A 16,070-nucleotide genomic window follows, 5' to 3' on the forward strand; every position below is an offset into this window, starting at 1 on the left:
CTGTAACGGTGATGCAGATTAAGTTGATCTTGTCTACAGGTTCTCAGTGTGCTGTGGACTCAACCTGTAGTTTTACAGTATATGTACAGTGAAACCCTCTGTATTTTAGAATTATGTGTTACTGTGTTTTCATTTTGACAGATATATTTCTGTATACGATGTATTGTAGTGTTATGTACTGTCAGTTCAAACACTTTCAGACTGAGCTTCAGAATGATTCCTGATTAATTACAGTTTGTGCAAAAGATTGTATTTGAATGTATCTCAATGGTGTCCCCTGTGTGTCATTTAAAAACAAAGTTTGGTTTTGAAGAAAGAGTATTAATGAAGAAAATTAATGTTTGAGGAAATTGTGAATTATTTGACAACACTGTAATATGTAGCTATGTACTATGATAATTACACCTATAGTCAAACTCATGAGAGGAAAGGGAGTGTGTATGTGTGAAGGGTGTGTCGGGTGTCGTGTTTCTCTATTGTCACCTGCAGCATTAAATCTTCAGTTCATTCACCTTAAGCAGTAGAAACTGTCTCACACACACTGATGGAGTCGAGCAGCGGCCGCTTCGCTCTTCTCTCCCCGCACCCGGCGCTCTTTCTCCGGCCGGAGGACCGCAGTTACCCGCGCAGCCCCAAATGCGCCCGCTGCAGGAATCACGGGGTGGTTTCGGCTCTCAAGGGCCACAAGCGCTTCTGCCGCTGGCGGGACTGTGCGTGCGTCAAATGCGCGTTGATCGCAGAACGGCAGCGCGTCATGGCCGCTCAGGTCGCCCTACGGAGGCAACAGGCGCAGGAGGAGTTGCAGATGATTTACCCCGCGGCAGAAATGACCAAGGGCGGCATGAGACTCTCCAGAACCCCGCTGAACTCCGCCGCTCCGCCCACGTTTGACGCCCTCAGTCCGGACGCGTTCAAAGACGGTACGAGCGTCAATCACTGAACTCCTTCATACGCGTGTTAATTTGTTTTATTTCAAAAGTGTATTCATACGTCATTTGCGGATTTTTCTTCATAGACATTGTTTATCTGTGAACCGATCGAATCAGACCATCCAAGTAGATTCTCTTTTTAATTAATTCTAATTAATTAATTTATAATTATAGAAAACTAATGTAATGTTTATTCTTTATGGAGCTGCATTTATTGAAGTTAAATATTCTTAATAGGTTAAGTAATTATTTTGAATTTGAAAACAAATTATCTTCAATGAAACAAAATATTATCATTTGTTTTGTTATCAGTAATAATCATAAAACACATTAATTAGTAGCCTATTAATATAGTATTGAACTGAATTCCAAAATACAACAGTGAGTGGAAAGTGATTAAATCAAATAGATATCTGAAAATCTTAAAGTGGAGTGAGTTCGGTTCAAGTGTAACATCATTTACATTTACAGTTCTTCTATGAATAAAAAGACTTGACGTTATTTTTCATTACTTCTGCAGATAATAATGGCAGTGTATTCGATGGATTCATGAATTGGGGTTTGTTTGCACCGCACATGCCTGCCGCAAACTTTCCATCAGGAAAGAGTGACCCGTCACACGGCAGCATTTATCCTGGACCGGATCAGCTGTCAGATCACGCTGCGAGTCCGTGCTCTCAGAACGCCTCAGAACTCAGTGAATCACCCAAAGACCCGCCACTTGAAACCGGTCATCGAGACCCAGCCAAGGTGCTGATGAAGATCTTCCCTCACGTGAAACAAGGCGTTCTTGATTCTGCTCTGAAGAGCTGCTCAGGAGACGTGGTAAAGGCCATAGAACTGCTGCTCGGTTCTCGAGAGGGTCACAACTCACATGGAGATGTCATGCCACTGTCGGAGAGTCTCCCCATCTCACGATCACCTGCCATCCATCTCACAGATGCTCCGCTGAGACGCTTCAGCTCCAAATCAGCTTTCTCGCCTCTCCAGACGTCCTCCACTAACTGTGTCAGCGGCGATGCTCTGTTGGGTTTTAACCCTCGGTTTGCGATTGGTTCGCTGCGACTCGCATATTCAACACCAAACTTTATTCCGCAGTATCTGGCATCTGGATTTCTTCCGCAGATGTCACTGCGACCGCCAACAGAATATCCATTTCATGGGGCGTTGTGGGACTTTCCTTACTCCAAAAACACTTTCAACACGGCTGGTCTGTTCTCAACGCTCAGCCCCGACAAATAACCACAAACACAATCACTTACTTTCTCATATAACTATGTATAATTTGCACATCTTGTGCATATATGAAATTAGTCTTTTTGGCCAATGTCTACAATCTGTATGTCATTATGTTAAATAGTTAGTAAAACATGTATATGTGATTATGCATATTTGAATCACTTTTTGTCAATAAAACTTACGTCAAACATCATTTCATGTTAAATAAAAGCAAAATCTATTTCATCTTAAGTTAATTATCTGTACAAAACTTTGCTGTGCATGTGTTATTATATAAACGATTTTAATGCATTAACAAGTTTAACATTAAGGCATTAAAATGGGTGTTCAAGGGGAATCTCTGGGTTGGAATCAGTAATACAGGGCTGATGAACACTGGTGTCTCTTCCATGTTTCCTGTAGCGCTTCACAGTTGATTTAAAGACAGCATTGCATGACTTATGCTGTTGTGTTTTGTGATGTGGCGGTTAATCCCAGCCCTGAGACTATATTTGCATCTGGAGGTCATTTGAACAGAGGTGTAAAACTCTTGCAATGTCTCATTATGGAGGACAGCAGAGTAGACGCATTAATCTAGAATGGCAAATACTCTATTCTGATTGGCTGGAATTTGTGCGTTTCAAACCTTTGAATGCACAGGTAGTTCTGGTCAGTTTTAATCACCGTTCGATATTAATGTGTTGCTTGTAACCCTAGCAATATAACATTACAGGTCAAGCAGAGTGAGCTGTAGCAATTGAAAACATTTCCTTACCACTTTCATCATCATAGCTAATATAACGGAATTCAGCTTGTTTTGCACGGAGGGCGAGAGAAGGAATTGAGGACCTATTAAATGTGTCTTTTGCTGTGCAGTAAGGTGATGCAAGATGATTTAAACTATAATGTGTTGTGTATGTTATGTTGCTGTGCTGAAGTGCCACCTATAGCCACTAGAGGCCCCAGCGCTCACACATCTCTGACTCAAACGCTGAAGGAGAAGCGCTGTTTGTTTGCATTTTACGGTGAAGCGCTACTGTCCAAGGACAAATTGCGATTTCATTCTTAATTCATTCAGTCTTGCAGCCTTGATGGATACCATACTGATGTCTCAGAGGTCAAAAACGGAAGAAGTGTTTTGAATTGTTTTCCCCTATGATACAGTAAGTGCTACTGTCACTGCCACATTTGTAACATACATTTTTCCACATTAATGTGAAAATGACAATGAATACAAATTAAATAGTAAATTTCTCTGGAGTGAAAACCCCTCTATGTTCTGTGAATATTATTATTTCTGGATTGTGCATTTAAATTCACAGTTTGACCAATTGTGTGGTTGCACTACTTTTTCTCTGTGTCTGATTTAGATCAGGCGGAGCTCTAGATCTAATGGGCCTTAGATAAAATTAACTGTTTTTTTTTATTTTTTATTTTATTTATACTTCCAGTCAAAATTTGCATCGCAAAAAAATCTATAACAGCTGTAACTGTGACCATGATATAAACGGGATAATCCACGGCTAGGTGTGCATTAAACAATTTAAAAATGCACTTCCATGTTGTGCATTTAAAATCATTTAACGCACATCTAGCTGCGAATTATCCCTTACTTATTTATTACATTTTAAGCATTTGCATTTACAATTTTTTTGATATGGCATTCATGTGATTTTCATCTGCCTCTCATTCATCCTGAGTAATTTCCTCCTCAGGTACATCAGACTCGTGGGAATGCACTTCATTAGCTTCAAACAGAATGTCAGGTATGTTTCCTTAGCACAAGTTGGACCATTTTAGGCTGTTTCTCCATTCTCATTTCAGGTAGGTTTTTCTTTTCAGAGCTCACTCCAGATAAGTTATCTTCTTCTTGTACTTTTCCTTCTCAAGTAAGTACTCTGTTGGTTGTATGTCTTCTCCAGGTAGGTTTTCGGAATTGACATTTCCAGAAACATCTTCAGAGATAGCTCCTAGATGGAGAGGGATTGGTTCAACAGGACTAATGAATGTAATTCATTTGGATGTTTCACCACATCATACTCATAATCGAACCTTGTGGTGTTTGATGTTGGGAGTTCTCCAGGAATATGGGTTAACCATTTGTAATTATCATCATTGCTCAGGTAAACTCTTGATCTTCTTGGCTGTCAACATCAGGATTTTGTTGTGTTGCTGGTCATTTCCTTGTTTTGGACACAGCTTGACTCTCTTCAACAGGAGCTGACAAAAACCCACAAATTAGAAAGAGTTCTCTATGTAATGTTCATAGAGGACCAACTTTGCGGTCGATCCGACACCCGTATGGTCCTTTTTTTCTAAAATTATGCTGGATATGTAAAAAATTGTGACACTGTACATGTTGCTGCGACATTGTCTTAACCTGCTTGATCGGCCCCTTATAGTAATGATCTACAGATAGGTTCAGAATTCATCATGCCATACAAAATTAATGGTTTTAAATCACAGGTTAAATGTTTAATCTAATATTGTTTAAAAAGATTTGTTAAACAATATTTAAAAATAAGTGCTGCAACACAACTCAAATTAAACTAAAACTTGGATCAACAAACCCTGGATTAGCTCTAAACTCTGCTTAATTTAATCCTTATTGGTGCAACCCACCTTTAATATCACAATATCACATCTTATTTGATTAGTGACCTAGAAATTGTGTAGAATCTGAAATATTTCTTATATATTTTATGTAATACATTTTCCAGTTAGGGTTTGGGACTGTGGCACAACATTAAAATACTGGACTGACTCAGGCACAGATACTGTGCATAAATCAGTTTCCCCTGTGGAAGAAAAAAATAATTAAAGAAAGAATAAACATTCAAATGAAAACCCTTAAAAATAACATTTAAAATAGTTGTAAAAATGGGGTTGCAAATCATAGGGGTAACAAAGAAAATAAAAGGTACAAATCACACACCAAGTAAATAATCATCTCACACAAATTACATACAGTATGTTCAAATGAATTATTAATCCTCAATAGAAATGTAATTACTGGAATCAACCACTAGATGGCCCCCAACCCCCGAGTCCATGTAAAGTCAGTATAAAGGTGTCTAGTGATTCCACTAATCATCCTCCAGACACAAGTATATTTAACCATACGTTATGAAAAATTACAAATCATCCAGACCCTTTGGATAAACTGTATTCAATGCTTTAATCCATTTCTTTCCGCTCCCTGTCTTTGGACCCTGGACCAGACGGCTTCTAATCCTGCAATATGTATGTAAGTTGTATGTCTGGTGCATTCTAAAATGATTGTAAAGTACTGTATTCATAATCCTTTTCAAAATGTGATACAAATGTTAAGTCTAGATTGTAATGTGTTCTCTTTTTTTTTTTTTTTTTTTTTGTCATAAGCTCTACACTGGAGAAACAACCTCAAATGTGGTCTTTGCTGAATGTGTTTGCTCATTCTATATTTTGTGTAATTGGTTCCCCTGTCCTGTATTCATATTCATTGTAAATTTAAATGTACAGAAGTACTTTTATGAAACTGACTCGTTTTGTTTTGACTCGTGTCGTTTTGTTGTTGAACACAACAGAAAATTCCTCAAGTTTGTGTGTCTCTTAAAGACCAAGATCATCCTGTGACCAGAGGGGGGTAGTAATGCATTACATTTACTCCGTTACATTTACCTGAGTAACTTTTTGGAAAAAATTTACTTTTATGTGTATGTTTAATTGTGGGTACTTTTCACTCTTACTCATGTCAATTTCTAATGAAAATATTTTACTTTTACTTCATTATAATGGGCGATGTTCCTGTCATTACATTACTGGTTTTAATTTAATCAGTGTTATTAAATGTGTAATTTATTGAGTTTTTTGATTGGGACTTATATGACAGTGGAACTTACAGCGGCGCTCTGTCACTCGAGTCAAGCTCATCACTCCTAGAGCAAGCGCTCAAAACAAACACTTTCTTTCGACATGCAGTGCCTTCATTTTACACCAAGACAAGTGGATATTTCAAGATTAAAATTACAGCTCCAATTTAAGAAAACTCGTTGCGGTAAGTTTTGGCAATTTTGTGATAACGTAAGCTTGTCTGTATCATGGTGATAGTCATTTTCAGGGTGATTCTGTATCTATGAGCTCTTAGGACCTTAGTTTATAATTATACATTTTTATATCAGTGCTGCAATGCATCTGTGTCTGTATCCATGTAAACATCTGCGTTAAGTGTAAATGCCTTTTGCTCTGCCCATCACGTGCAGACAGCATTTCTTAATTTAACAGACGTGGCACATTTTTCTAATGGACAACAGAGAACAAGCTTTGAACTTAAATAAGCCTAACACACTTCCAAACACAGAGATAAGGTGCAGTTTACCCTTAGTGTACAGAACTAATGATCTAAATTCTTTCAATGAAATACTGTAACTACACTGAACTAAGAATCCATGCAGGACTTTAAAAAGCTGTGAAGTAGCAACATTAGGCATTAATAAAGCATGATCTTGCTTCGTTTTATTTAGAATTATATAAAATTGGGCCTGTGGAACATTGTTCACGTTTTTTCACTGTAATAATTACTAGAAAGAGTTCCAAACTTCTCTTCTAACTGACAGATTCATCCAAATCTGACAAGCATCCATAAAGTGATAGTTTAACCATACTGTAAATTAATATTCTGTCATCATTTTCCCACCTTCATGTTGTTCCAAACCCATGTGACCTTGTGTATTTTGTGGAACCCAAAAGATGTTAGACAGAATGTTAGAGACTGACAGTCTCAGTCACCATTCCATTTCAAAATATGGAGGAATAAAACACACAGTGAAATTAAACTATGACTATAAGGCTAACATTCTGTCTAACATCTCCTTGATTGTGGTGCATGGAAGAAAGTCATATAGTTTGGAACAACATGATGGTGAATAATGACAGAATTTCCAATATAATAATAATAGTAGTAATAATAATAATTACTTAAATTATGTTAAATGTGTATTATGTAATGGAATATTGGGGAGTAAATGCCTATTATGTTTTATGTGGAAATAACTAGTTACTCATTATTCAATTGGATACTTTCTTACTCTTACTCAAGTAATTATTAACATTAGTACTTTTACTTCTACTTGAGTAATTATTTTGTCTACTCTACCCACCTCTTCCTGTGACCTCTCTGGTCTGCATCTAGAGATGCAAGGGTGCGCCTTATGCAATTTAAGATTTTACATAGATTCTATTGGACCCCTCTAGATTGTATAGGCTTGATATTAAAGACACACCCGCCTGCTGGCAATGGCAATCAGAAGATGGAGACACAACCCATGTTTTTTGAGGGTGTGTTGAATTTTGGTTGAAGGTTCAGAGTTGTATTTGTGACATTTTGGGCACACAAATTTGACTTTGCCCCAAACTCTGTATTTTGGGTGATGGGGCGGTCATAAATTTGGGGGATAAACCCATAAAAAATTGGGTCCTGACCAGTCTCATGATTGGCAGGCAAATTATTTTAAGAGGATGGAAGTCAGATGGAGTGCCCTCATTTCCAGAGTGGTGTGCGGAGATGGGGAGGGTGGAAGCTTTCGAAGAGGTGGAAAGTAGAAGGCTGGGGTTTTGGGAATTGTTTAATAAGAAATGGGGCAATTATTTAGCATTTTGGGGGGACTCTCGGGGAGGGGATGTGGAGAGAGAAGTTTAGTTTAATTATGTATGTTTATTATATACATATACAGTTGTGCTCAAAAGTTTGTATACCCTGGCAGAAATTGTGAAATTTTGGCATTGATTTTGAAAATATGACTGATCATGCAAAAAAATATCTTTTATTTAAGGATAGTGATCATATGAAGCCATTTATTATCACATAGTTGTTTTGCTCCTTTATAAATCATAATGATAACAGAAATCACCCAAATGGCCCTGATCAAAAGTTTACATACCCTTGAATGTTTGGCCTTATTACAGCCACACAAGGTGACACACACAGGTTTAAATGGCATTTAAAGGTTAATTTCCCACACCTGTGGCTTTTTAAATTGCAATTAGTGTCTGTGTATAAATAGTCAATGCGTTTGTTAGCTCTCACATGGATGCACTGAGCAGGCTAGATACTGAGCCATGGGGAGCAGAAAAGAACTGTCAAAAGACCTGAGTAACAAGGTAATGGAACTTTATAAAGATGGAAAAGGATATAAAAAGATATCCAAAGCCTTGAAAATGCCAGTTAGTACTGTTCAATCACTTATTAAGAAGTGGAAAATTCGGGGATCTCTTGATACCAAGCCAAGGTCAGGTAGACCAAGAAAGATTTCAGCCACAACTGCCAGAAGAATTGTTCGGGATACAAAGAAAAACCCACAGGTAACCTCAGGAGAAATACAGGCTGCTCTGGATAAAGAAGGTGTGGTTGTTTCAAGGAGAACATACGATGATACTTGAACAAAAATGAGCTGCATGGTCGAGTTGCCAGAAAGAAGCCTTTACTGCGCCAATGCCACAAAAAAGCCCGGTTACAAGATGCCCGACAACACTTGACACATCTCACAGCTTCTGGCACACTGTAATTTGGAGTGATGAGACCAAAATAGAGCTTTATGGTCACAACCATAAGCACTATGTTTGGAGAGGGGTCAACAAGGCCTATAGTGAAAAGAATACCATCCCCACTGTGAAGCATGGTGGTGGCTCACTGATGTTTTGGGGGTGTGTGAGCTCTAAAGGGGAATCTTGTGAAAATTGTTGGCAAGATGAATGCAGCATGTTATCAGAAAATACTGGCAGACAATTTGCATTCTTCTGCGCAAAAGCTGTGCATGGGACGCTCTTGGACTTTCCAGCATGACAATGACCATAACACAAGGCCAAGTTGACCCTCCAGTGGTTACAGCAGAAAAAGGTGAAGGTTCCGGAGTGGCCATCACAGTCTCCTGACCTTAATATCATCGAGCCACTCTGGGGAGATCTCAAACGTGTGGTTCATGCAAGACGACCAAAGACTTTGCATGACCTGGAGGCATTTTGCTAAGACGAATGGGCAGCTATACCACCTGCAAGAATTTGGGGCCACATAGACAACTATTACAAAAGACTGCACACTGTCATTGATGCTAAAGGGGGCAATACACAGTATTAAGAACTAAGGGTATGCAGACTTTTGAATTGGGGTCATTTCATTTTTTTCTTTGTTGCCATGTTTTGTTTTATGATTGTGCCATTCTGTTATAATCTACAGTTGAATATGAATCCCATAAGAAATAAAAGAAATGTGTTTTGCCTGCTCATTCATGTTTTCTTTAAAAATGGTACATATATTACAAATTCTCCAAGGGTATGCAAACTTATACATATTTTTTTTTTGTGTGTGTATGTGTATTATTATACGTGACCACAGGGGTGTTTGTTGGGGGTCAGGGTGGTGATTGGGATATTTGTGGGGTTAAATGTTAAATGTTGATTCGCTGTATATGTGTTGTGTCAAAGTGTACACTTTGTTGTGTATACATGAATCAATAAAAAATGTTAATTGGAAAAAAAGTCTCCTCCCAATATTATATCATGAGGGGTGCCTCAAGATCTATAAAAAAGCCCTGATCATCAACATTAGGTGAATATATATTGGCCAAAATAAGAATTTGTCCCTGAATTTCAGCTAAACAATAATGGCTCTTCCTAATTTATCTTTAATCTTTTTGAGACTTTTGAATTGTGGATATTTACATATCAGTATAATGACTCCCCTGCTCTTACTCGTGCCAGCACTATAGACAATTCAAGTCAAGTCATTTTTATTAGTATAGCGCCTTTCACAACACACATCGTTTCAAAGCAGTTTTACAGAAGATCAGGCATTATCAGACGATAAAACTGTAATATCTATAATGTCTTAGAGTCATCATTATAGAAAAAATGCCCACCCCATATCTTCCCAAATTTTTCAGCTTCCTGTGGAGAAAGATGCGTTTCTTGAAGAAATACTATATCATATTTCTTACGCTTAAGAAGAGAAATAACCTTCCTTCTTTTATGGGGTGCCCCAACCCATTCACATTCCACATGGAGAGAGACAATCCACTCATATTAACATATCACCATATTAACATTTTGATATATAAGAAATAATAAATTGTGTGTCAAAAACAAGATTATAAAGACCACATTCCAACATTAGTATGGCAATCAAAACCCGAACATCCCCCAGAACAAAACAAACAAAATAAGCACAAAGAACATGTAGATTCATCCATAAAACTGTCCTGAAGGTCTGTTACTCTACAAAATAAACTCCAGCCACTAGGTGGAACCAGCACAAAAAGAGCGTGCAGATTCCTCAAACAGTCAAGCGAATGTTCAGTGTGCCGGTCCACTCAGGCTTGCAACATGAGTGCCAACAAATTACTTACTCCAATGACTTTGCAAGAAATACTCCACAAAAAAAAACCCCAGCCAATAGGCGGAATAAACACAGAGAGCGTGTAAATTCATCCACAAAACTGTCCTGAAGGTGTGTTACTCTACAAAATAAACTCCAGCTGCTAGGTGGAACAGCACAAAAAGAGCATGCAGATTCCTCAAACTGTCAAGCGAATGTTCAGTGAGCTGATCCACTCAGGCTTGCAACATGAGTGCCAACAAATGACTTACTCCAATGACTTCGCAAGAAATACTCCACAAAACAAACTCCAGCCAACAGGCGGAATAAGCTCAAAGATTGTGTAAATTCATCCACAAAACTGTCCTGAAGGTGTGATACTGTACAAAATAAACTCCAGCCGTTAGGTGGAACCAGCACAAAAAGAGCATGCAGATTCCTCAAACAGTCAAGCGAATGTTCAGTGAACCAGCCCACTCAGGCTTGCAAGATGAGTATAACAAGATGACTTATTCACTCCATCGACTTTATGAAGGACATCGCTTGTTGTGGGCATGTGAATGTTTTACAGCCATCCCTAGCATCTATTCTCAATTTGGCCGGGAATATCAGTGCAAAAGCGACCTTCCGTTGATGTAAACGTTTCTTGCAATCCTTGAATTGATCGCGTTTCTCTTTTGTCAAATTTGCAAAGTCTGGGAACAAGAAAATGCTGTGGGTCTTCCAAGAAAGCCTTCCTTTACTCCTCGCCTCGTGTAACACAAGATCTTTATTGGAAGATCTCAGAAATTTGGCCAGAATTGATTGGGACATGTCTCCCTCCGTGGATCGTCAAGCAGGAACCCTGTGAGCTTGCTCGATTTCAAGCTTATGGACTGCTATTTCGAGCAGATTCGAAAAGAGCCCATACAGGAATTTCACCATATCCTGTCCCTCTTTTCTTTCAGGGACTCCGACGATACAGACATTATTCCACTGGCTACGGTTTTAAATGTCCTCCAACTTCTCCCAGACACGCTCCAAATCCATCTTGGTCACTAGCGGATTAGCAGATAATTCCCTCTCCAATGACTCCAGGTAATCGAGCCATTTCTCAACATCCCCTACTCTTGTAACCACATCAGAGAACTTTGCCTCCATGGCAGTGATCGATTGACGTATCACAGCAAGATCCTCCAAGTCAGCAACGACCTTCTTCAGCATTGCCGACATGTTCAGCATCTCTTGCTGCATTTCCCGCACCTCCCCGACTAAGTCAACTCCCAGGCTTGCGGTCTGCTTGGGGGTGTCAACTTGAGCACGTAAGTGTCTTTTAATGTCTCCAGAGCCCGAGGATTTTGAATTCTTTGACATATTGTCCTCCTAGAACAGTTATGGAACAGAGTGTATCGAATCTCACCGGTTTATGTCATTAAAAGTATTAAAACTAGCAAAGTGCGCAGAGCTCGCCATTCACACATCCAATCTCCTCTATTTGTACCTATTTAATCATTTATGGGCTGTCAGGCTGGATGCAAACTCTCGAAGCAGGGACACACAACATTTTCTCTTCTCTGACTGAGTGCAGACGATTAAAGCACCCAATACTCTATGGATTTGGGGTCTAAGTAAATTATTTACCATTGTGATGTGAATGTGGTACTACTCATATGCTTTAATGAAGACCAAATTTGTTATAGTTATGATAGTTGGATAGTTTAGTGAACACATATGGAAAGCAGAAGTTAAAGCTCTGTAAAGGTTTAGGGCTGTACATCATTAATGGCAGAACCAGGGATGATTCTCTTGGTAGATTCACTTATTGATCGAGATCAGGAGCCAGTGTGGTCCATTATTCAAATACAGATATTGATCTAACTTTAATAATGCTTTTCACCAGTAAAGGAGGTTAAATCAAAATACCTTTCTAAATCAATTGCAGAAAATACTAATAGACCCAAAGTACTGTTTCATACAATTGACTGTTTTGAACTCTACAACTAATGCCTATTCTGATGATTTACTAGAGACCTGTGAGAAATTTTGTGGTGAAATAATTTATCCACATAAATAGAACAGTACTGGTGCTCCTTTAATTTCCCCCTCACAGCTGTCTGACTCACTTTCAATCAGTTTCTGCATCCCGGCTTTTGGAGAGAGTCGTCTACTCGCAGATCTATTCTTACCTAAACACCTTTAACATTTTAGATATGTTTCAGTCTGGTTTTAGACCCTTACATAGTACTGAATTTGCTTTGCTGAAGGACACTAATGACATTCTGCTCTCCTTGGATTCAGGCTTCTGCGCTGTAGTAGTTTTATGTGCTTATGGGCTTATGTTTTGAGTGCTTTTAGAGCAGTTCACATGCATTGTGAAAGGAAAGTGCTTCATGTTCAAGCATTTGCACAATTCTCAGCATAAGTCACCAGTAACTGCTAAACGTAATTATGCAAATCTACAAATGTGGCACAGTATAACAGAAATGTAGATGAGAATGCATCTTTCACCAGATGGAACATTGTAAACTGTCACACACTATCTGCATTTTCAGTGTCAAAATAAAAGCCCCAGGTGAAGAAAATAGGGCACAAAATATATTACTTGTATACAAATATATATAATCCTCTAAACAATATTGATAATTCAGTATTATATTAGAATAACAAACATGACTGGGTCCCACAGTAAAGTTTAGTATTATGCAATGTTCTACTTGGTTTCAAAAATTAAGTGAAGTCATTTTTGCACACCTTGTTCATTCACCAAAAATGTTTAAGTAAACAATATTAAGGTAAATAATGCTTTTTAATAGGTTACTATGTATCATTGTATATAAAATATAAATATAAAAGTGCATATCAGTTACAATTATTAGATTCCTTAGGGTCTATAAGGGTCTTAGATGACATCTAATATTGACAATGCACAACTTTGTGGAGTTTGTTGTCTATTGTCAAGTTTTTTTATTATTATTATTCTGAGAGATTCTTTTTTCATGCTTTGTCCACATAATGATCCAGAATACTTTAAACAACAGTACAACCCATTGAAGAGACTGTAAATCTGTAAAACACTCATTTCATCCCGTCAAAAACCAGCTTATAAATGAATGAATGAATGAAGCTGCATATAAAAAAAACAGGGTGAATGAATTTAATTTTTGTGTATTTGAGTAAATTTCATTCCTTTTGTAAAATTACTTTTGTAAATAAAAAATGGTCTAAAATAATGTTTCATAAAACCATTTAGTTTCAACAGATTTGGAAAATAACATTATCAGACTTGTGGCTTGAGCTCCATTGTGTCTCTAGTTCCTTTTAAGGCCAGTGTCATTTATAATTTCATAAAAATATATTATGAAAATAATTTTCAGATCAATTCCTATAAATTGGAGCTTTTCTAACTATTTTTAATTATGACAATATTTAATAATACATTCTGACATCTGGGAAACAAACTTATAAGTGAACTTCTGTCAAAATAGACATCCTGTAATGGATAACAGCAGTAAGAAGAAAGAAAGAGGAAAACATTCTGTCCCTCCCTCAGCAACTGTGTTAGAAGCCTCAACACATCTGTGGTAACTTGATATTTAAAACGTATTCCAGGGTAATATAATACAAAGGACAATGTTATAAATTTACACTTAATAATTAAAAAATTGTGAGGATTTAGAGAACTGTTCACGCAGGTCAAACATTCATAGCTATGGAGTTAAGGAAGGAACTGATTGATTTGCGGAGTTTATTAAAGGGTCTTCTCGTCCTCCCGGTGGATCAAGACCTTGGCATAGAGCACGTACACTGGCCACTCAACAATTGACCAACGGATCCTAAATCAGCGCCGAGGTCAATCGTGGTCAAGTTCCTGCAATTTCAGACAAAACAGCAAATACTGTACACAGCATGGGACAAGAGAGGTCTAAAATACGAGGGGGGTGTTATCTCCTTGGACAATGACTACTCACTGGAAATTCAACATAAGCATAAGGAATACAGAGACATTAAAAGATCTTTGTATTGTTGGGCCTCATGTATTCAGATAGAAGACAAAGGCAGGCCTAACAGTCATAAAACCTAACTCAGCCCCCACACATTCCATGTCGTAAATTTAACTGATAAAAAATCACGCCAAAATCAAACAAAGGGAGTCCAAAACAGACTACAAATCCAGGAAGCCTTGCTCACAGGAGGATCGAACTCTCGATTCCTATTGGATGAGGCACACAACAGAACGTCCCTCGAACATGACATCATCAGGAGTTGAAATAATTCTGAAATGCTTAAAGATTTCACCCCCAGCGACTTAGTTCACCGAATACGGACGTAGCTTTTTGCTGCTCTCCGGTGCAACCTCGTGGCACAAGGAAGTAATGTCCGACTTGAAACTGTAGCCATACAATCTCCATCTCGCTGGACGAGTTGAGATTATTCTGTGTTCAACCGAACACTCTAACAGATCTGAAGGAGACCGCCGAGCAATCCGCATCTTCATCCGTTTGCCTACAGAAGTGAAGAGATTAAAGATTTCTCTTCCATCTTCAAACAAGTCGACATTTCTGAGTTCTCTGCCAGCCCGCCGAGAATCAACAGCCGTACCACCCGGTCTCCCATCATTACACGAGCCTCAAGGAACCGGGTCAAAGTTAAAGGACGGAGGAAAACACATTCTACCCGTGTCCTCATGCGATTCAAGTAAGAGGTTACGTCTGGGCAGAGATGAATACTATAGTGTGTTATTCTTGTGTTTCAAGGTTTTGCTTGTACAGTTTACGGACCGCCATGTCTGCTCATTATTAATACTCAGGGTATTAATTATCACAAATTTGTTTTGCTGTATTGTGGTCCAACCAAATTGGATTGTGCAATTTCGCCATCGCAGGTGAAACAGAAACTGAGTTCATCCATTAAAGAGTCAAATAACGCAGGACTTTTACGAGCCCCGCTCGTAAAACCGCGTTTCTGAGTGATGAGCACAGCTGCTTTCTCTCCCGCTATCGCGAAATCAGCTTTCGGTCTGTCACTTAATCATCTCTCTCTCTCTCTCTCTCTCTCACTAACCACACTGACACACACACACACACTGTCACACACACACACCTTATGTGTTATAGGATTATTTTTATTTCCATATCTAATCATGTCACTGTTTAGTTTGTAGTTGTAAGTCGGAAGTTTATTGACTGCATTGTATTAATTATTAATTGATTGTAAAAGATGAGGCGAGAAGCAGTTTTCCTTCTTAAGGTGAGGCTTTATTTTTCCCTCTTCGCCACACCACTTTACAGTTTTCCTTTAAGCACCAAGCTAAACACTATCACACACTGCTTTCACAAATAAACTTTCACTACTAAAAATCCTTGCTCTGGCTCGGCTTTGTCGTGTCCAGTCTCTCTCCCCGACTAAGTGCTGTGTCGCTCTATTTATGCCGCTCTCCCCGTGCTCACTGAAATTAGAGACAGGTGTTAGACATAATTTAGCTCAGGTGTAAGCGCCCTTACCGCTTTCTCTCTCTCCGGAGAGATGCTTGACCACGCCCCCGCTGCCACATATCCCCACCGCCCGACTCAGGCCGGGGCGGCATCCGGCCTGCCTAC

The 16,070-nt window shown here is 38.6% G+C and overlaps 1 protein-coding gene across 1 annotated transcript; it reads left to right on the forward strand.

Moving 5' to 3' along the window:
* The first annotated feature begins 544 nt into the window (after positions 1-544).
* On the forward strand, positions 545-3,581 carry LOC127415184 (doublesex- and mab-3-related transcription factor A1-like). The gene is made up of 2 exons (XM_051653816.1): positions 545-920; positions 1,450-3,581. Exons 1-2 carry the CDS (start codon positions 545-547, stop codon positions 2,169-2,171), a joined length of 1,098 nt encoding a protein of 365 aa, XP_051509776.1. The 3' UTR covers positions 2,172-3,581.
* Positions 3,582-16,070: the final 12,489 nt, after the last annotated feature.

The sequence above is a fragment of the Myxocyprinus asiaticus genome, chromosome 24 (genome assembly GCF_019703515.2).
Source record: "Myxocyprinus asiaticus isolate MX2 ecotype Aquarium Trade chromosome 24, UBuf_Myxa_2, whole genome shotgun sequence".
NCBI classification, from domain to species: domain Eukaryota; kingdom Metazoa; phylum Chordata; class Actinopteri; order Cypriniformes; family Catostomidae; genus Myxocyprinus; species Myxocyprinus asiaticus.